Below are 23,814 nucleotides of genomic sequence, written 5' to 3' on the forward strand. Positions count from 1 at the left end.
TATATTTAAAATTATTATAAGGAAATATTATTTTATAATATAATTATTTTTTAGTTAATGTCCTCGTTTGTTGGTTTGTTGTTCTTTTTTTAACTGGTATTATTTCGGTATTATACAGGTAATTACCTTATTTGTTTGTTTTGTTTCAAGTTTTCTTTTCTTTATACATTTTTTGTGCTAATTTTTGGGTCTCTTCACTTTTTCATTACCTTTTTCATGTTCTTTAAAGAAATCAAGCTCAGGTTTCAAAGGTGTAACTAAAAAAGAAACCAAAGAATAGAAAATACAACAGGATATAAGTAAGAAATATGATTCATGTGAGGAAGTGAATCATGCTGACATCTCTAGCCTAACTTCCTGAGGCAGGATGAGTCACCGTCTAGGGGCCCCGTTGGCAAAGGCTAATCGCCTTTGGTTTTCAGTGTACACTGAGATGGCTGCGGATCTGAGGCCCCACTCGCTGCGTAAAGGTCTGCAGCACTGCCTGTTACCACAGCTAACAAAGATATCACTTAAATGTCATTACAAAGCTCGAGTTTTGGCAATAGCCTAGCATACCTGTAGGACACTGGCATTTGTGGTGTCCTAGCAAGTCAGAGCATGTGCCATTGTGCTGACAGGGACTGGAGTCACACTCGTTGATCTCTGTCTCACAGTTTGTTCCTGAAAATAGAAAGAAAAGGTTAAATTTGTATCACATCTCCATCTAATCATAGATCTCCTCGTAAGTGATAACATATTGTCATATTGTCATTACCTGCACATTGCATGGTTAAAATATAACTTTGCCAAAGCCCCTGTTACTGTATGAAAATTATTTGCCATATTCAGTAACTACACCTTTCCTACAGGATCTTTTTACAGGAATGTTTGTGACATTATTATTGTTCAAGAAAAAGGGGTCTCAAACTCTCACAGGCAACTCTTAAAGGACCTTTTTAGGAAAAACATATTCTTGCCCAGAGATAGATAGGATTGTGGACTTTACTTTCAAATCCTTAAGCTAAATATGAAGGTACAGCCAGCAGTTGATTAACTTAGCTTCGCATAAAGAATGGCAGCAGAGGGAACCAGATAACGTAGCTTACAACTGTAAAGTGCACTATTAGTACACTAGTACACATATGCACTAAATGCATATGTCCAGTTTCTGAACCCTGCTAATTGGCTGTTTATTTTAAGTTTTACTTTTATTGTGTTTGTTTGTGTCTGTTTTTTATATGACATTCTTCATGCTGCTGTCTTTTCCAGGACTCCCTTGAAAAAGTAATTTTGAAACTCAATGGGACTATTTCTGGTAAAAGAGAGGTTAAAAAATAAATAAATATGTTTGTTCAAACAGGTGCAAAGACCAAAGTGTAAAAACAAGTAATGGTTGCATAAGGCTTATGTGCCAGGCTATTTCTTGGCTGGTAAAAAAGACAACCTGGAGTCAGGCTAGCTGTTTTCCCCTGCTTTCAATTTGTATGCTAAGCTAGGATAATTGGCTGTTGGCTTTAGTTTCATATTTAGTATGTAGATAGAACATGTTTTCATCTAAAGTCATTATATATTGCTGCTTTGCAGTGGATTTCTGCGTCTATATATCACGCTCTAGGTATCCCTCTGCATCTGCTGCTGACGTTACCGTGATGTCAGCAAATGAACATGGTGAGATGATGCTGCATGGTTTCACGTTTAGACAACACATGCGAGGCAACCGATGCTGGGACGTCAACAAAAGCACATGCCAGCACGGATAGTTAGGATTAAGCAAAAGAGGCAAATTGTAAGGTGTAGAAATAAAACATCACATTCAGACAGGAAGCGAACACTGCCCCTCCCACCCACACTGTACTACCTTCACACTCGTTATATTGCATCATTAACGGCAGCGTTTCAACCTGACGCCATCCAGCTGCATATTAATGCGGATGCGAATGGTTCTGTCTGTCTGCATTCCCAGCTGATAACATCCAGCGGCGCCTCATGTGGATGCGAAAGGTGGCTTTTGGTGTCGGGATGTTGCACAGAAACCACTGCAAAAGCGGCAGTATGAGGAATGAGAAGGTGCTGGTAAATACGAAAATGGTATCGATCTTCTCTAAACAGCTTTAAGTGTTGCTGCAAGTATGCATGGGGAAATATAAAAATGAAATAATCCTGGATAATTACCTCGATAAACATCAAAATATGCTTAAAACTAATATAATGCCAATGAAACCAATTTACCTTAAGTGTTACATCCTTTTAGGTGAAAAAATTCAAGATTTTCAACTATTTGGAACAGCATCATATCCTGCCATATATCTGCAAATGCTTGATTAAGAACTTTTGCATTTTTTATGATAGGTGCAAATGCAGTCTGATTTTGCAGTCTTTTTTATTGTTGCTTGCCCAGCAGTCTCTTTGGATGCAGCTGGACATGATAATAAAGTTATCTTGTTAATAGAAATTCACCAAAAACATCTTGTTGTGAGTGCTTTGTTTCACAATCCATGATAAAATTGTGTGTCGTCCCATCCTCCCTGCAACTATATAAGCACCTTTTCTGCTGAAACACTAATAGTGTCTCACACATTCCTTAAATAAGATGCTATAGGATTCAGGTGGTGAGCCCCTCGAATCACAAAGAGAGATGTGGTTGGACAGGCTCACTTTCTTGTTAAGAAAATAGACACTTAATAACGAGCTCTGTCCCGGCTGAAGAGAGCAGAGGAGGTGCGGGTGCAGGTTGCTTGATAGGAGATTTGTTGGGTGCTCAGCTGCCTCAGCAGCTGCTAGTTCTGCCGCTGTGGTTGGGGGTGGGTGTCTTCGAGTGCAGGTTATTAATTTAAAATGTCCTATCATCAATAACGAAGCGGCAATGACATGTAGTGAAAGTCCCTTCTTGACAGCGGCAACCTCATGCTACTGCACAAACACCATGATTGATATCATCTGCACAGTAGTTGCTACAGGTCATTATATTCAAAATATGCCATGCTGTGCTGCAGCAAATTATACAAATTTGTCCTACTAAAATCTGAGAAACGCCTACCCTCAATTATAGCTGTGAATAAAATCAGTTATGGGGTACTTTAGCCTTTTTTATGAGGATCTAATTTTCTGAAATGTGGTGATGTAAGCTACAAAACGTTTGTAAGGCAATATCTAGAAATGATCAAATATTAAAAGCAAAAAAAATTAAAATAAAATAAATAAAAATAAAAATTAAAAAGAGGTTAAAGGTTGAAATTAACTGGTTATTTTTTATTGTTTTTTTGCAAAACACCTCAGTATTTACCCATCTTCCTAACACCAATTGATTGTTATTAGCCAGATAAAGATTCAATTACAAAGACCTTTTGAGTTTCAGGTGAAGATTACAGATGGTTTCACAGTTTTTTTCTTTCAATCACACTCCTGTGGATTTTGAACTTGCATTTAACTGCATGCCCAGATTCCTTTTCTATTATGTCTTAATTATAATTCACACAATTAAAAAAGAGATTGTGTATGAATAAAACCTGCAAATAAATGCCAGCAGTTGTTGGTGTGAAAAATTAAGCCGTCCAAAACTGAAACACGGATGCCGGGGCTTGAGTAATGTATCCTGAGTTATGATCTATGATAGAGTACAGTGGGGTTTCTGGGCAATGCTTGAAATTAAATTGGCCTTTCTATGCTGCATGGCTTGAAATTCCAAAGCAAAAATCCCAAGATGCCAGAAAATGATGAATTCTATCAGTCACTAAGACCTGCCATGGTGCAAGAGACAATTTTCCATTACTGAACTGGCAACGGATTTCAGCTTTGAACAGAGGGGAAAAAATCTTGTTCATGTAGTGCTATGTAAGGGCTTATCTGACTGACAGGTAAGTGTGTCAGGACTTAAGGCTAGATTGAGAAATACGCTATAGGCCAAAGCCCAAGTGCACGGGGGGAAGGAAAAAATATCACATTCACTGGTTGTTTAAGCAGTAAAACAAGAGGAGGAACAATATGTGCAGTGCCATCATAACCCCTATGCAGCACAAACAATGATCAGCAAGAATCCCAATCCGTGTTCCATTTTATCTCTCTTTTTTTTTTTAAATTCTAACAAAATCTTATTGATGATGTTTAGCTGCTGATGAGGTACAATGTATGATAATACAATTATACTTCTCAAGGGTTCAGGGTGTAGGATTTAGGGGGGTATATTGGCAGAAATGAAATACAATGTACTAAGTGTATTAATTTTAAGTTTATAATTATTGTGTTTTTTGGGTTTGGGATCGGATCCTCTTCCACAGAAAACGTTAAATTGCACTGCCATATTTCTACAGCAGCCCAGAATGGACAAACCAGGCACTGGCTTGAATTTTCACGTCAGCTACTGTAGTTAGCAACCCCTCTGTGACGGGAGCGTCTGAAAAACAATGCTTTTAAAATGAAGCTGTTTTATTTAGTGGTTTTGGCAGTTTAAATCACCAAGTCTGTTTGTTTTGGAGAGGAAGAGACTTCTGTGGATAATTTGGCTCTCTGTAAAATCCTCCTGAACATCTGGATGTGAAGTTATTAGAGGAAAAAGGTGATATGCCATACAGAATCAGAGAATACTGATTTGTAATGGGAAACGGCTTTGTTCTGTGTTTTTACCAGTTTTAATCAGTGGGTCTATTTGTTTTGCAGAGGAGGAGATATTTTGGGATAATTTAGCTCCCGGTAAAAATCCACTGAACAATGAACACTACAGGAATTCTGACCTGGAGAAGTTTCAGCTGGTTGCAATCTGTAATCCTCACCACCAGCTGCCACGAAATCCCCTTAAATTGTACATACTGGGTCTTATAGTGAATTTAAATAAACAATGCTTCAAACACAATCTTGTAGTGAGGAGTAAAATGGCATTTTCTACAAATGACATACACTATAAGCCTGTACTGTATCACAGTTACATTTGCTTACAAACAGGTACTGATATAATGTTTTTTTTTTCTTATTTGTGGTCTTGGAGTATTGACTAACTTGTTAAAATCACACTTGATTTTGTCTGTTTGTTTATTCTTTTTTAAACACGGTAACTGAAAAGGCTTGTACTTTTTTCCCTAAAGTCTCATCCTCTGTAACAGCCTCTTTTGTTTTTGTGTCTGTCCCTTGTTCCCCTTTTTTGTTTGTTTTTAGAACAGTTGTCAGTGATAGTTTAACAAGTTTTCGGCCATGTTCCGAGCTGGCAGCTAATTAGGAGAGCAGTTTGCCAGAGTACTTGGATTAAATGCAATCAGGAGCAGGCCTTAGAAATGTCAAACAGGCAAGGCTACTGGTAAATAAGCTTCAAGGTTAAAAAAAAAAAAACGGCTTCATCAAGAGAACCGGCCTTTTGCTTAAAATCTGTGGTTGGCTTGTGAATTGTAAATTACAAGCCAACCACTGATATCTGTCTGGAAATTGTTTTTTTTTTCAGTTCATTTGCATTTTAAAAACATCCAGTTAGTTGGGGGTGCTAGTTCTGGTGAATATCTGTTTGGATTCACCAAAACGGTTTATTACAACTAGATTTGATAATAAAAAATGATTACAGAGCAGAGTTCTTCTTTACACTACCTCCTGAGAGTGGTCGGAGGTCAGAGGTCAGTTATGGAGCAGCAGCTCTTCAGCTGGCTCTGTGTCAGTCCTTTGAGGCATTAATTAGAGTGGATGCTTGCAAACATGAGAGTTTGAACCAAAAGCTGACAGTGAAAGAGTATGTTACCCTGCTGACCAATGTGCAATAAAATTGTTAAAGGTCTTTGAATGAACCCATGTGACCTTCTCTCCCCAAACAAACTGCTCTGAGATGTGACAGTTCCGACTGTGTTACCAGGGAACAGACTTTTTCAAGCTTATTTAATGTCAGCTGTAAGGATATTAGCTGACAACCGACTTCAAGAGATTAAACAAACCTGTTTAACATGTTTGTTTAAATGTTTTAAAAGGTCAGTGACAAATGCACACTCCACAAGTCAAGTATACTATATGTATTGGGATACTTCTCCCTGCAGAGAGGAAGTCAGAGCCTGGACATCTTTGTGCAAAAACAACAACCTCCATCTCAACATGAGCAAAACTAATGAGCCGATTGTGGACCACAGGAAGCGACAGAGACAAGGACACGCCCTCATGTCCATCAATGGGACTATAGAAGAGGGAGTCGGCAGCTTCAGGCTCCTCTGGGTTCACATGGGTAAGGACCTTACCTGAACTCACCACACTGACACCATCACCAAGACAACTGGTTTTAACACAGACTCCAGGATACCGTGCAACTTCTGCAGCTGAACTATCGAGAGAGTATTCTGACTGGCTACATCACCACCTTGTATGATAGTTGCACTGTCCTTAACCGTATAGCATTACAGAGCGTGGCATTAATAAGGACGGGGCGGACATCCATGTAGGACCTCTAACGGGCCAGTCAGCAGACTAAAATGTTGGCATTGTACATTTCTGCAAACCAAAAATATGTCACATTTGTACATTTCATATGTACTGTTGCACTGTTAAAGACCAATAAAAGCAGGTATTTTTTTATTGAGACATCAGGACAATTCTTGCCGTGTTTATAGCAATCAAAGCAGATATTTTAAGACAAAACATAAGTTTTCCTTACCCTAAACAAGTAGTTTTTGTACCTATACCTCTCCATATGTAAATCACAGAATTGTTGAAACACACTGAAAAGTGTAGAAACGTAAAGTTTCAACATATCCTCTTAATTGAAACAGTACCATTGAAACATATCTGTGGTTTACAGAAAAATACAATGCAAACTTTTATTCTGGCAATTGTGTTGTCTAAACCCAGCAGCGCAGAAAAAAGGCCAACAGGATAATCAGGGACCCCAGCCCCCCAAACCACAGAATGTTCTGCCTGCTGCCGCCTGGCAGACGCTAACGCAGCATCCCGTCCTGCACCAGCAGACTCAGCTTCACCCTGCGGGCCACAAGACTGTTGAACTCTGGAGCTCATCACTTGACACTTTTCCATTATTGTAACTACTACCTTCCAACTGTTTTAAAACTGCTTACACCTCTGTATTTATGTGTATTTACATTTATGTAACTCCTTATTTTACATATTCATAAACTGCATTCCTGTTTACATTTGGTTTTAATTTGCAAATTACTTTATATCTTAGCCCTATATCAACTTGAACTATTTAATGTCTTATTTTCGATTTTTCTTTTACTTGCTTGAATGTCTTTTATAATTCATATTTAATGAGCTTTGTTGGAAGGAAGGAGCCTTTGATGCAAGATTTACATCCAACGACTGCTTCTGCTACAGTTGGGCATATGATCATACAGACTCCAAGATGATGCTCTTGTTGTATTTATTTGTATTTAAATTGAATATATTATACTGTTAGATTAGATTAGAAATTGTCAATTTTATAAATCTCCACAAGGGGACATAAACCATCTTAACACTGAATCAAATAATGGGGGAAGAAGTCTTCAGACCTTTTTTTAAAAAGTTGCACAATGTTGCTTTAAAGGACACCTGCCAGCCAATCAGACACCTGCATTTTCCATGACCATAGAATAGGTACATTGCTTTTGGCATGACGGAGAGCATGCACTTTTTATGGAATTCTTGACTTGTGTATAGATTTTAAGACATTTTTATGCCATCTGCCTTAAAAAACCAACAAAAGGCAAAATAGAAACATTTATAATTTATGGTTAGCTCTCAGCACAAGAGCTCTTTGTGTCGAATGTCTTGCATGAAACTGCACAGACGTCTTAAAGGGGTAAAATATTTAGAAAATGATGGCGTTCACTACCTGTGTTTCACATCTGCCTCACATCTTTGCATAATGTTGTGCATACATTGCATATCCATGTTTACATAACACCAAAGCCTGTAAACGTCAAAACAGAACACAAACCTCTGCCAACAGCATGTTTCTGTCAAGCTGAACCACTTCTGCGTCAGATTTTCCCCAAACATCAATCAGTCATTCATTGCTCCATGACCAACCTTCCCATAAGGGTTTGTACAAATCGATCTATATTCTGAGATATCCTGCCAACAGATGGACGGACAGACAGATGGAACGGGGCAAAAACACAGATAATAAATCAAAGTTATCTCACCTGTGAAGCCGAAGGGGCATTTGCAGGTGTACTGTGGAGGAGATGATGGCTGACTTGCTGTAATGCATGTGGCTCCATTCAAACAGCTGTTTGGTTTTATCAGGCAGGCATCGCCTACATATTGACAAAACTCTCCAAACCATCCTGGGGCACAAACACACTGCAGGAAAGCAGCACAAAAGTATGATCAGGGTGCGGTAAAGTATACATGAATATGTTTTACTTTTTCTCCTCGCTCACTGGATTTGAAATTAAACAATGACTATGAGGGTTAAAAATTCTGCCTTTCAGTTTTAAGGGTACTTGTTGGTGTTTGCCCTGCATGCTGGGTGAACAGAGTAGGAATTGTTCTTTTTTATCCTTTGGCAGCACGAATAAAAAATTCCAGCATTTCACACACTTGTCATCTGATGTGGCTGTAAACATGCTCGAAGAAAAGAGTCAATTCACTCACAAACTTCATCTACCTCAACATCTACCCATGCATATAGTTCAATTAGCCTGGGGTTTGAGATCTGAGTTTCCTGCCACTGCTTCAAGATCAATAATAAAAATAATTTTAAACTTTACCCATAAAGCACTTTTCGAAACAAAGTTATAAAGTGCTTCACAAGGTTGATCCCAGACTTAAATCAATGCAGGATTTAGGCAAGATATATAAGGGAAATTTCAAGAAAAACAAAAAAACTGCAACCTCAACAATATCATAAATGCCATAAATGATGCAGATACGCAGAGTTGGCATCTAAATGCCCAAAAGATTGCACTGAGGTATATAAAATCAGACAATTAAAATAAAACAAAAATGAAAAAAATACACAATACCTGATGACAGTATACATTTACAATAATGACTTTGAATAAATTCAGCAGTATCATTCATTTTCCTCAGTAGACAGAAGTTTAAAGGGAAACTGTCGACACTGGGGTCTGTGAATTACCCTAAGAAATCAGTCATTGTTTCTGAAAATAAGGGTTCATCTTTTTTTTTTTTAAAGGGGTTAGGTTGAAGGCAAAACTCTCCGAGACTGACACCAAGAAACAAGGTAACATAAATCCAAACCTTTCTGCATAGATAAATATTGAAAGTATTCTTTTTTTTGGTGAACTGAACATTTCCGATTTTAATTTATCACTCTCGTGAAATTTTAAGACGCTCACACAGTTTTACGGCACCCAGCATGGCAGTGTCGTGTAAAATATTGTTACTCTGTCAATTTGTGCTTCCCTGCACCTAAATCTGAACCAAACCCTTTCCTTTACCTAACCACAGAGGGAGGCGCTTTACATTTTAACAGGAGGGAAACACCATACAACAGGGAAACAGACTTCAATGCAAAACACCTACTGCAACTGGCAAATGGACAACACGGGCATTGGAATAGCATAAGCAAGTTCATATGAATATCTAAAAGAGTTTCATGAACAAAACAGTATAGATTCCAACAAAAAAAACGTCACATTTTTATGTAAATTGTGTCCTCTGGGTTCGAGAAGTCTACACATCAGCCACATCTGCAACAAATTTGAAATGGCACATTGAGATGAAGCATCCAACCAGTCTGCAATCTGCAAGTGAAAGATAATCACAAGATTTTATTTTACTTAAATTAACGGCAGAAATAACCCTGTCTGTTATAGATGTCAACAAGCCCCTGCATCACTGATTCATATGTTTAAGTCTTGCCGATCTTTTCACAACTTTTGTTAAAATATGTTTGAAACATTATCAGGGACCCTTCAGGTACCTTTGATCCAGTTGTATTAACAGCACTCTTTGCTGTAATACTGGATGCAGTAAAGAATTAAAGCAAACCTTGTTGCCAACAACTGATATTTCTTCTTTGGAAGACAGCCTCTCTCCATCCCATGAGGCTTGGAGCAGAGGTTCCGGAGGGTTCCAAAGTGAAGTGGACTGTTTATTTGGTTATTTATCTTGTTTTTTGTTACTATTTTTCCCCTTTAATCTAGCTCCTTAGGTCTGTTGCACTGAGTTGTTTACATTTGATATATAAATGTTTTCTACATTTATTTGCCTTGCTTGTAACTGCTTTCTTTTGGAGAATTACATGTTTTTTTGTACTTGAGTTAAAACTACAGTGAAGTCAGAATTTGCGTATCTTTTCTTGAGTTATGGGCAAAAACCTATTTGTAAGGTCACAGTGACCTTGACCTTTGACTACCAAATTCCAATCAGTTCAGACGTGATTCAAATTGGACATTTTACAGTGCCAAATTTTAAAGAAATTCCCTCAAGATGCGATTAAAAAGATGCACTTAATAAGAATGAGACAGACGCAAGGTCACAGTGACCTTTGCCTTTGATCATTAGAATCTTAGTGAAAACCGAATTTCAATAAATTCCCTCTTCATGAGATATCGTGTTCACAATAATGGGACAGACAGACAGATGGATACACCACCAAAAACATAATGCCTGCCTGAAAAAAAAAAATGTTCAAACAATTTGAAGAACTATTATTTATGATGGAGAAGGCACAATTAAAAACAGTTGATAAAAATTAGTAGGAGAAATTAACGTAAACTAGTTGATTTTTTTGTGACTGAAAGAGAGAGGAACGTTTGACCCTGAACCCTTTAAACCTTGAAATCAGCACCTCAGCCTCAGTCATGTTTTTAATTCGTCAAGCTGGAGTACAGAAAAAAAGCAAAACCGTCAAATACTTTTCAAAAGAACTGCTCTTTATATTTACCAGTAAAATCAGATTTAATATGACCTCCTGTTTTATTCTGTCTGTTAAAAGCATCTCAGTGACAGAGGGAATAAAAGAGCACGCTACCCTTTAATGAAGTACCGATGAATTTTCCCACTTGAATGAAAACCCCTTAGAAAATAAAAATAAAAATAAAAGGATAAAAAAAGAAGTAGTGGTCCATTTGTTATAAGCAACAATTTCTGATTATGTCTGACCCGGGTTGAAGGAGCACCAACACAAAAAATCTACAAGTGGATTTTAGATTAAGAACACTCTCAGTGGCCTAATGGAACAAGACTGATGGAGAATAATTAGGAGCTATGGGGCATTACGGAGCAGTCTCAGGTGTTGTAAAAAATACAGACGTTTGAGGAGACTGAGCAATAGAGAGGCAAATTAGACCAGAACCTGTCTGTCGGAGCAATGCGTCCACATACTCACAATGATTAATGGGTTTGAATTGGATTACTGCTGTCTGTAGACATATTCTCTCAGTGATGCTTCTGTCATTCTCTATGTTTTCCTTCTTTCTTTTATTTCATCTGATGACAGGTTTTCTTATGCATAAAGCCTATTTTATGATAAAAACCAGAGGCATTACTAAACCATGTCTACAGTATCTATTTGAAATTTGGTCTATCTGAAAACTAAAAAGAATATCATGTGGTAGCTGCCAGTCAAGCTTTTGTAAGTAAAATCAATCAGATTTAATGAAAAAAAATACTTATTTAAAAAAAAATGTCACAACTAAAACAAAAATATAAATCATTTTCCATGTATCACATCTCTGCTTGTGAATGTGTTCACCTTGTGTTGAGCTTCAGAGTATTTCATTATGGCTGAAACATTGAATTACGTACCTGATATCCGCCAATTACACTCAAGCACAATCCCTCATTCAGGCAGATGATATTGAGCAGCCTGCAGTAGTCAATTATTTCTTCACAGTTCTTCCCAGAAAAGCCTCTCAGACATCTGTTAAGAGGAGGTCAGTGTCATCAAAATCAATTCACCCAAACCCTCCAGCACTAACAAGCCATATTTTTTTCCTTTTGCAAGACACACATGGTTATAATTTCGTTTTCCACATGACCTGCTTGTGATACGGACATGGGTGAGACAGCGTCATTACATTATTTTTTTCAGTTTTTATGACCTGGATTGCAAAATGGGTGGAGTAAGTATATCAGGACAAATTAGGGTCATTATAAATCTCAGATTATACTTTCCTCAAAAGTAAAGCCTAATAAACAGAAAATTCTTTTCACATCAGTGCAGTAGACCTGAAAACATTTTTATATAAATCCCAGTAGTGAGCCACAAAAATAACATTTCTATCTTGTCAGTTAGAAAGGTTTTTCACTGTGTTTGGTTGTACAGCTACTGTATTTCAAGGTCTTTCTCTGACTGTACTACTCCAGTCTGAGTACAATTTCAGATACAGACAAAGTACAAGCTCTGGCAGTATTTTAAGTCTGTGTAAAAAACAGGTTTCAGAAAGATGATACAAGTATCTAGAGAGCATCAAAGGCAGACTGTAATGTAGTAGGAGTCTGTATTTTCTGAGAAGTTTTGTGAAACAAACTGTTCTAAGAATAAATGGTAAGCATGGTTGCTTTTTACTTGTATCTGTTTAGAGTAGAGCCAGTGCCATACAGTTTGGTTTAAAATGCTCTGTGTTGAAAAAAAACCTACAACATTTCTGAGGGTAATATTGTTTTTTTACTTATCTACATTTATCTGAAAGCTTTAGTTACAAGTGAATAGATTTTATACACAAGTAAGAAGTAAACATAAGTGGAGTTCATAAAACATGGCATTTTCTTATGAATTTAACTGCCTCAGAGTTTGTACAAGAACAGCTGCAGCAATTAGTCAATTTTTCAGTTAGTGGATTGACAGAATATTTGATTTTTTGAGTCATTTTCAATTTTATTTTAAATAATTTTGAGGTTTTGTCTTTTTTATTTTTAAGATTTTTTTGCATTGGATAATTTTACTTTTAACACTTTTATTGATTCTCCTGATAATATTTACTCTTACTCTCACTACCATTTTCAGAGCAGAACTTTTACTTGTGTGTTTGTCACAGTTTGGTATTGGTACTTCTACTTAAGGATCAGAATACTTCCTCCACCACTGGTAATGAGTTATCCAGTGTACCATTGTGGCGCACTGATGTTAATATTTGATGCTAATATTTTTTTGGAAAATAATGGAGGTTTATGACACAGAGGAATAAGCTACACTGGGCTGCACAGACAATACTTGTAAGTAGGATCAATTCATTGTTGGTTTTGGTCTTTGCATGGGATTAGTTGACAATAAGAAAAATGTACTATAGAATATCTCCAGCCAACGATGATGCTTGATGTCGGCCAGACAAGCATGTATTAGTAGAGCTCTTGAGTGAAATGTGAATCCTAATCACATTAAAAGGGAGAAAAATAATAAAAGACCCAATTCTATTCATGCTCAGTGGGAGACACATTCATAAGACACTCCAAGTCATCTGGAGAGGGGACTTTGAGAGTGGCCTCTATTAGATCTCTGTATGTGTTTCACCTGCAGACATAATCATTTCCCCTGGACACGCAGGTGGCATTGTTGAGACATGGTGATGGGCTGCACACATTCTGCTGCCTCCTGCATGCTGGGACCACATTACCATCTGCACAGATACATTCGGAGGCCTGCATACAGAGGCAAAACAAACCAGGTCAGCCGTCAGCTTGGGGAAAACAGGGTTAGACTACACAAAAGGTACATAAGATCCCTAGCTGTAGGAACATTATCCATCAAACTGAAGAAAACTGTGACTTAACTGACTGGCATTATTGTTTGTTACTGATCTCTGCAATTATATTTAGATGTATCTAAGCAGGCAAGTAAATAATAGGTTTTATATATGTTTTAATATGAGTTTAAGGCACCATGACAGGCTAATAAATGCTAATGGTGTTGTAATTCGAAGTTAAAGTGATCTGAATTTCACATTAAGCTTGTAGAAAAATATCTATGTCAAGCCGCAGCAATATCAGGCATTATTTTGATAAATGTCCCTTTTAGTTGACTCTACTCGTGTATTCTTAGTTGGGCTGTGAAAATGCGCAGTGCACTTGGCAAACTGTAATGAACAAAACAAAGGTCAGGGAAAGACAATTAGACCATTACTGTATTTTCTCTAGTGTATCCTAGGGAACATTAGAAACACTACTGCCTTTGCAAAATGTATGACCGCAATAGCATTTGCAGCGAAAGGTGAAAATTGCAGCAGGCATCTAATTACAAAAAGCTTTTGATGAGAGCCATTTCAAACTGGCACATTAACATGCACAGGGTCATTCAATCAAAATGCTGGAGGAAGCAAACACTTTTTCCCTTAGCTCATCTTCAGGAGGAAAATATTAATTGCTGTTGCAGCCTTCAGAATGAAGCCATTTGATCTTGTTTCAAGACACTATATTAATTTTAATGTGCCATTTCTTGTTTATCTCCCACTGAGATAAAACAAATAAAGGAAATTGAATCCTCACACGCTCCCCGGCAGTGCAAATTCGTTCCTCCTGACACGTGTGTGACATGCAATCGAAGACAACCAGGGATTCGCAGAAGACGCCCCCGAATCTTTCCGGACAATGACAAACAAATCCTTCTGGGCCTTCCTCGCATTCGCCACCATTTCTGCATGGATTTGGATCACAGGGGGCTTTCCTCCTTTCACATGGTGGACCTGCGAAACAGACAAGAAATTACAGCACTTTATTCATACTGTTGATATTGTATCAATGTCTAGAAAACTATAATTTGTAAACGCAAACTGGTGTTGCCTGGCTGAAATTTCCACATTATACTTAAAACAAACAAAGCAGCATTATTACAGCAACAAGTCACTATTTGCTATTTTAAAGATAAAGTGGAGAAACTGTGTCCTGAGAAGAAAATCAAGTCGCGCTTCATCTGCGTGTGTCGCAATCCATGCTTCTCTGTACTTTGCTATGGTAGACGGTCCAGTTGTGTGTGCATGTTAGTGAGCATCTCCCACTGGATAGCTAACTGCTGCTGCTCTGTGCTGCCCTTATACAGCAGGAAGATGATGGTGTATATATTGGGTGAGCATCATTGCAGCATTTGGCCCACCCTCTGGTTTCCTCCCAGGTAACAATTAGGGTTGGATACTATACATATCTGAACCAATTGGGGCTGCCCCCTGAAAGTAAGGGCTTTAAATCATCAGTCGTAGACCCCTCGGTCAATTGCTTCAAATAGAGCAGTCGTTTTTTTTATGTTTTTGTTGCTAGGAAGTGTGCTGTGCAGTGTGCAGGTCTGGCTGCGGAGTGAACGCTCTTGACTTCACGCTTCTCTTTGGTAGAGGATGTTGCGGACATGCAGGCAGCAGCACAGAGGGGGAAAAGACCACACCATAACATGATCTTCTCTCTTCAAATATTTCTATTTAATGGCTAAATCTGAATGGGCTGATGTAATTCTAAGTCAGGCACGGCCCTAGAATCAATATTCATACCAGATACAGTTGACTGAACTAGGTAATGGTACACAAATGTACACTTTTTTGATATTTTTAATCTGTGATTAAAAAAACAAAACAAAAAAAGAAATGCACTCCTGCTCCTCTGCTCTTTGTAATCACATACAGCTGATGTTCTGTCTCTCTCTGTCCGTGTGCTTGTGTATGTATGTCTGCTTGTCTAGCAGTAATACTTGGCTATTTATCAAAAAAAAACCAAAAAAAACCCATAAAATAGATTGGTTGCCAAACATCTGCGCTATGGAACAGCCAGGTAGCTCCATGGCTGTCCGTCCTCCTGTCTGAAGCTGAACCCGTAATGTCAACAGAGCTCTGTCAGGCCTCAGGATGCTTCATGGCACTCCGCCTCTTGTCTGAGCCCAGCATCACACCCAGATGCTTTCTAAGGTGCCGAAATGTGGCACAGATGGATATCACGTTAATCAGTACTTTGTAGAACCGTTGCTATTTGGTCTATACCCTAAAAAGTTTTATACCCAAACCTAGAAACAATGTTCACCCTGTAAGCACTGTTACAATTTTATTTGTAGCGCTGATGTTATTGCTGTTAGCGCTGTTGTCTGCTAGCAGTCCTAGACTATGAATCATAGATATGCTCTTAATGTCCCACATAGCTCCTTTAACATGAAAAGTAACGTAAGTGGGGTATGAAAATAGCTTCAAAGCAATCTGACCAAGTTAATGCCTGACAAGACATGACTGACATGATTTATAATCCACAGAAGAGTGGGTAGCTGACGTGTTTAATCAGGAATTACATATGGCTAAGGCATGTGCAGGATCATCTCTTGTAACAGTTAAACTGAAGGCTATCTGTAAATAGATAAACAGCTGTCAGCATTGTATGGTGGCCTCCGACTGAAGGTATACTGTAGAGTTGACTTTAATTGCCCATTTCAGAAAATATCACACAGAAGCCAACAAACCATACCAACTGGTAAATAAGAAAAAACAGCCAGATGTTATCCAGCACACAGAAAAATATGGAAAATACTAACTCGAGTAATGACAAAGCTCTTTAGTTTTTGGTGGTGTTCAGTATTGTTGTGGAACTTCAGTTATCATTTGAGAAATGTCATTATTTTTTACCCAGTTCACTTCAGGGAAACCAAACTTGTGGTGAAGGTCATGGCAGCCAACAAAACAAATCATTAAGTTTGGTTCACCTAAAAATGCATGGTTTTCTCAGAAAGCTATAAACAGGGAGTTGATTGTGTGCCCTTGTGTTTCTCCTGATGGTGATGGAAAATTGCCTCAATCGCAGGGTTTTGTGTTTCATGCTGCGAGCGCGCATGAAACAAAGTTTGTGCTTGTGCAACACGGGAGGGTTGGCCGGTCTGCAGCTGCCATCTCGCACAGTCTGATCTACTGCAGCATTAATATAAATGAGCTTTTGGGTCAGCACCATAATCAGGAAAGGCAGTTGTTTGATGGTACTGTAAACACTGCTAACACAACTTGCAACATAATAAAGCAATAAGCATTTCCAACCTGTCAGTTATCTGTAATTTGATATGTTTTTAGGAGAAACTGTTTGCCATCAAAGTGTCATTTTGAACTTTATTTTATCTTGTTTTATTCATTGTATTCAATTTAAGTAATTTTGTTTTCATTTTAATTGTGTTTTTGTAGAACATTTATCTTTTTTTTTAGGATCTGATAAATATATAATGACCCCTTACTGGAAAAAACAAAGTTTATGTTGCCTCTGTGCTTAAAAGTTGCTATGAATAAACTTGCCTGCAGTGATCTTATTATATCATATTGCTGTCATGTTTCAAGATATGCAACCGACTACGTTCTCCCAAAGTGGGGAGCTAAATTCATTTTTTAATTCTTACTTTATTATTTAATATTTTCAGGCTTGCAGTACAAAGCACAGAATATTCAACCAGTTTATTAAAATGACTACAAAAAATTGACGCAGCTATCATTATTGCCTCCTCTATCATATTATTATTATTTCTACAATGTACTTCTTTTTTTTAAGTATACTGTACTGTAATATGCAACACTCTGCACAGACAGATAGCACAAGAGTTCCCAACTTGGAAATGTTGATACTGTGAACTAAAAAAAAAAAAAAAAAGTCGATACCTCTGTACCGAGCACAGTAATAAAACGAATGTCATCCTAATGATGTATAAATGATTTTCATGGTGGATTTTCACTGAACTGCAAAGTACCCAGTGCTACAGCCTGTTTCTTAAGCATCTTCCAAGATAAAGTAATTCTGAACTAAGCTGGAGCCAGTAGTTTTCTAAATACTGCAGGCCATTTTAACACCGCCAGCACTTTACCAGAGACAGGGTAATGCTGTAGTGACATTGTATGCAAAAGGATAAAATTAGACCAAATTCCCTGCAGGTTCAAGGTGAATAAAATTTGATGTTATTCCCCAGTGAGGGTTTTCATTTTTGTGTTCTTCACAAGGTGCCTACACATTTATCTTTCCAGTGACTCTTTCTTTGCATATTTTCTTTAATCCCCCTGCTGATACTAGTGCTCATGTCCCAGAGGCTCCTCATAGCCTCCTCTGTGGGCATCAATCTTGTGTGTACAACTTCAGGGCTTGCTTCTTCCTCGACTCATTTTCCAACAGAAAGAGTTTTCATAACTGGTCCACTAGAAGTTGCACGAATACAAACTGTATGTTTAGGAACACTTCCATCTGTTGCATAGATAATGGTTGTAGCACTCAAGAGAGAATATAATACAGATTTGATTAAGGTCATGCATGGTATTATAGAACCATTTCTTTGTTTTTGATTTGCTTTTTTTTTTTTTACAATCATTTGTATTTATGCTGGCATTTTCTACAACAGATCTGTTCACCTCAAACACCCTCATTATTGCTGTGATTATAAACTGCAACAGTCTAAGGCACAACAAAGTGTCAGTATCTAATTAAATCATTTAACAAGTGCAATGCCTGTATATATAGTCCAAATTAAACTTTAAAATTTTGATATTACACCAAGATTGCAAAAACAATTAACACCTCACACCAAATGGAAAATGGCCATATAAAGATGGTAATACCTTGCAACAAATACCCCAGAGGAAGTGCAAAGGAGAGTCAAATCAAAAGAAAATCTCATTTGAAATGTCCCATGAGTTTGGCTCATTATTCTGTGCGCATAGACTTTGGCCTATGAGGGCAGCCAGCAGTGGAGCAGCCACTAACTTCCAGTTGATTAATGAGGCAACTGCAGCAGGGAGGTAGAGGAAACACAAGCTCCACAGAACTCCCAAGAAGCTGATGGGACAGCAGGACACCATGACTATGCGAAAGCACCCAGTGGAGTCTGCTTACTTGAGAGAGCAGCGGCAATTAAAGCAAATTAGATAAAAGCTGCAAAGGCAGAGGGTATATGGAACTCACCAATCTGTTTCTGATTTGAATTATATGCATTATCCATTTAGAATCAGACAAGGGCACAAATGTTTCACAATGCCACTTGTTTTTGTTTGAACAAAATGTCCTTTTATATCAGTTACTTATTGCAAATGGCATTTTCTCTTTCTTAGCTGTATGTTAGGTCATCATTGACAGCTTGTTCTAAAAGTCTTGACATTTCAGCAAGAAAGGCAATGTGGTTTTATCAATAAAACAGTGCTAAAGCTATTACAATTCTTTGACATTTAAGAATTTTTCCAAGCAATGGAAGGAGAAATTCAAAGGATAAAGGGGTATGATATTCCAAAAGAAAAAAATAATAAATTTCAGTGACTTATGTCAGACGTAAAGGAAAAAACAAACAATTTAAACTTAAAATACCAGATTGTCCATCAATGTTCACAAGATCACTTTGATGGACAATCTGGCATTTCTTTGTTGCACTGATAACCAACAAACAATGTCTTTGTTATCTCTGTCAGGTGTAAGTGTGGAAGGGGAGGAAAACATTGGCATTGTATGATTGTATTATGCGTATCATATCGATGCTTCTATAGGGACATTACAGGGATGCAAGATATTGGATTTTTTATTCGATATGCTAATATATACAACTCATGATAACCGATATAGATATATTTTTTTTCCCCGCCTCATTTTGGTGATCAAGTCTCCTCTGTAGTGAAATTAACTTCACATTATGCATACTCTTATCATGATGGCCCACCAGCAGATGGATGCATGAAATAAAATGCTTTTCAATATGTGATATTCATTCACTGTGCAAAATAAGTGAGTTGATCTTTTCTACATGTTCACTTTATCGATAAAATATATATATACACATATATATATTGGCTTGTGGTATGGCAGAAATCAGCATGTTGGCTGATTTCAATATTTCGTTTTAAAGCCAATATCTGCTGATACCTATGATGTGCTGATATTGTTGTATCCTTACATATATATGAATTGACTTTATCATCATGAGTTACCTTGTCTGTTTCAGGCCACATTTCAGCCTTTGTCGTGGCTCAAAAAATTATATCCATCAGAAAAAAGTTGGTCTCAGTTTGAACCAGCATCTGCAGATCAATTCTACACCTGATACGTTTTGAGCCACAAAAGTTAGACATAACACAAAATGAATAAATCATTTTTGTTATCTTTGCCGCCATCTTGACTGTAAGGGACAACTGAGTGACATCAAAGTCCTCTTTGTTCCACTACTGTCATGCATACACGCTGGACACGAAGCCTGCCATGCACTCCCTGTTCCCCACCCACATGTCCCCAAACCCACCTGGAGGACATCTGTGCTCTACTGAGTGCACTTTTCTAGCTGAATACAATACATGTCCTTTATCTAACATCCAGTTTTCAATTCATGCTAAGTTTGGCATTCACTATATACAAAAAGCTGAGGGCAGAATGCCTTTGTTCCCTTTCAAAGATTTAGAATATTTAGTCTTGTAATCTTCCCTTTTAAATGTTAAAGAAGAGTTGTTCTTTGAAACGTCTCTTAATACCCTTCACCTCCTGTACTGTACTTTCTCCTTGTAATGTATAGACTGAAAAACGAATGCCAGACAGCACTGGAAGTAACCTTGAAACCACTCCTCCCAAATAATAAGCTGAAAGCAGAGGCTAGACTCGAAAAGGCAAAGCTATGACACTTCAAGAATGCTGCCAGGACAAATTGTGCTCCAAACAAAACAATGAATCAATGTGAAGAGCCACCTGGAGTTTTTACTCCAGAAAGTTCAAAGCGGCTTGTTTTTACAGCAGAAACTGATATCCAGGGCAACTGGGAGAGTATCCAGGTCTTGTAACCCACTTGTGTGTGATACCCATTAACCTAACTGTACGTTACTGGAGCAAATGAGGCTCATTACCTAAATAATGGGTGAAGTGATAATGTCTCATAAACAAGCTCACCATATCAAGAGTGCCACCCAATACTCGCACGAGTCTCCAGCAACTGGTCTGAATCACAAGGAACACAATTTGGCTGCTAATGATAAAACATTACAATTGTGTCTGATTCCTTTTTGTGAATTATTCATGGGGAGAGGCACTTGCATACTTCAGCCCTGACATGGTTGAATCTAAACAGACCAAAACCATGAACATGATACACAGTGATTTATACAGAAATGAGAAAGAATAGAAATCTAACATTCAAAACAGCATTTTTTTTTGTCGCTTCATCTTGAAACATGAAAATAGAATAAATCATGTATTACTTTCAGCCATGCAACACTTCTCCTTATCAGATTCGCTCACGTTGCCCGGCATCAAAGTTCTTATTTAATATGCTCAGCAGAAACAATGCACGATAAATTACATTTTAATTGATTGCTGTAAACCTTTGTTTTATCAACTGTGACACGCTCAGTTAGCCAGCAGTTTAGCGCTGGCTTTTTACAACCTCATGTCACCGGTCGTAACATGAGGTATTTGATTTCAAGTGGCCGCTTCATATATTATAGTGACAAATATAACATCAAGAGGGATCAGGTTTAAAGCCCATAAGGAAATGCTGATCTTTTGAAGATATATGGCTTTTGTAGTTTCCAGCTTTGACCTTTTCCAAAGATAGTTGCCCCTCCGAGGCAAATGACACAGTTGTGCATATAGAGCCAGAATGCAGCAAAATCTCTCCCACTGCCTTTTGTAAAGAGCATCATGAAAAACTGACTGGCTATCTACGATGCGCCTGTCAGGGATCAAAGCAGCATGATTGCATTCAAAGATAATGTTTTCATTGTCAAAGTCACAGTTGATGCATCTCTATAATACAAACAGGCAGCCGAATGAGAGCTGCTTACCAGAGATTCCTGTGTCACAGATGCACCTGAAGGAGCCAGGCGACTCTTGAACGCATGTCCCATCTTCACAGATTCTGTCACAGTTTTCCTCTCCAACAATGTCAGAGCAGTTAACCCCTGAAACAAAAGGCAAGTCAGCTGACTTTACAACACAGAAACACACAGAGATAAAAAGATGTGCCCGAGTTATGAAGTTCACAGGCATGCACAAAGCTACAACTGATGCTGGTTCTTTGAATTTCTAACTGAAAAAGGGAAAATCAAAGTCAGTGTTGTAGATAATACTCCTGCTGTGAATACATGTTGGCAGCAAAGAGATTAAGAAAGAAGACATTTAGAATGCAAGATGTTTAATATTAATTCTGTTTTCGTTAGATGTGTTTGGGTTTGTGCTGAAAAACATTAACTTGATGTGTCCAATAAATGTATAATTGAGAGGTCGGCTTGCATCACCTTTTAAGTTATTTTTATATTGTGTCAGTTGCTTTGAACTAATCCAAGTAAAATTTTGTCAAAACCATCCGATTTTACAAATAATATACAAATTATGGGTTTCTTTGAGTTCTTCCATGCAGATAAAACACATGAAATGAAATAAAATAACTAATTTAAAGCAATTTTATTGAACAAGTAGGGTAAATATCAATAAAGTATAGTAAATTCTGATTTTATTGTATTTTTTAAAATCTGATTCAAAATAGTTTAAGGAATACTATGTAGGCATTGTTGGTAACTGTTTGAAAACAGTATCCTCAGTGTAAGTGAATGTGAAATCTGACACCAGCTTTGTTCAATTGGCATTTCGCCTCACAATATTTGCGTTTTTGGCGCTGTGTGCTGATGAATGTCCTGAAATAATAAGTAAATAAGAAAATACAGGCAGATGGCAGAGTGTCTGCAGAAAAAAAAATGCACAATTCGAGTCATAACTGATGATTTGGAGGGATTACTTTTGTATGAGTATATACATTATTTTTTACTGTAGGAAAATTCTGCATAGTATGTCTTTAAGAGAGCTCAACAACTGGGATAAGTGGGTTTCGTCCTTACCTGTAAAATGTGGAGGACATAGACATTTATAGGTTCTGTGGTTTGGATCTGTGGATCCATTGCTCAAACAGACGCCTTTGTTTTCACAAGGGTTATCCAAACAAGCATCAGACTTTTCACAAAACCTCCCAGAGTAGTGGTGGTGGCATCGACAGTAGTATGCACCTTCCCAGAGGCCTGTTTGACAAACACCGTTCCCGGAACAAAGTCGCAGCAGAGGAGAACCCTGACAAAGTTGCGTTTTAACAGACACATTGAGCCGTAAGCCAAGCTTGCACAGCTGCGTGTCTCCCTGATGCAGAGCGATGAAGTAATGATGACCCGGGACGAGCCACTTGGCCTCCACTTGCTCACTTCCATTTATATCGTGGGGAAACAGAAACTGATCTTTTGTGTGTTCATTTGTGGAGCAGCTCTCAAAGCTGTCTTTTGACACATTGAGGAGTCTGATGCCATATGACTTCAGTGTTTCATCAGCAGACATCAGCAGTTTGTCTCCATGTTGCAGCTGAAGTGGGCATATCTGTGGGAAGTTGACAGGGTGCCCAGTTGACTCCGCTCCCCCGTGAGAATCCCAACACTCAGAAAAACCCCTACAGAGGTTTCCTACCAGAGTCCAATTCATTTGGATTATGTGTTGTTTCGGGTGCCATTCAAGTGAACCGTTTCTGTTGCAAACTGTTTGGCAGTGGATCATTTGGGCGGCCACAAAGACAGCAATCAAGTAAAACAAGCATGCCCCCATGATTCCTCTCTCTTACTATTTAACACAAATCAATCTGGAACTTCTAAACCCCACTTTTGTCATCTGGAGAATGGATGAGGCGAATGTGTTGTTATTTTGAGATGTTGCACCATACACTCAAAAAATCCAGTCCACCAGAGTAGTAGTAACCTGAGGAAAACAAAGACTGTGATTAATGATTTGCAAAAGGGAGTCGACTACTACAAAACATATTGTGCTTTCTAATATTATGTTATTTGTACATTTATTTACTTAATGAAAAACCACAGACTGCATATAAACAATGAACGTAGCCACCATGTTGTCATTGGCTTATGGACATTGATTGGACTTGCCCAATGATTCTAACCTTTCCCACTAAAGACAAAAGCCAGATGCTTGTGGGTTTTTTTGCCAAAAGAGAAACGGGGGTATATACTGTGGTGATACCTCGCAGACAGC

The 23,814-nt window shown here is 38.0% G+C and overlaps 1 protein-coding gene across 1 annotated transcript in view; it reads right to left on the bottom strand.

Annotated features, from left to right (window-relative positions):
• eys (eyes shut homolog) overlaps positions 1-23,373 on the bottom strand; it is a 194,179-nt gene extending 170,806 nt beyond the window's left edge. Inside the window, exons 1-7 of the mRNA XM_042502421.1 lie at positions 22,629-23,373; positions 21,579-21,695; positions 14,335-14,531; positions 13,364-13,491; positions 11,659-11,773; positions 8,082-8,241; positions 559-663 (exon numbers count right to left, since the gene is read on the bottom strand). Of these exons, the coding sequence (XP_042358355.1) occupies positions 559-663; positions 8,082-8,241; positions 11,659-11,773; positions 13,364-13,491; positions 14,335-14,531; positions 21,579-21,695; positions 22,629-23,373 (1,567 nt within the window). The remainder of the gene's footprint in view (positions 1-558; positions 664-8,081; positions 8,242-11,658; positions 11,774-13,363; positions 13,492-14,334; positions 14,532-21,578; positions 21,696-22,628) is intronic.
• Positions 23,374-23,814: the final 441 nt, after the last annotated feature.

This window comes from Plectropomus leopardus, chromosome 15 (genome assembly GCF_008729295.1).
Source record: "Plectropomus leopardus isolate mb chromosome 15, YSFRI_Pleo_2.0, whole genome shotgun sequence".
In the NCBI taxonomy this organism is placed as follows: Eukaryota; Metazoa; Chordata; class Actinopteri; order Perciformes; family Serranidae; genus Plectropomus; species Plectropomus leopardus.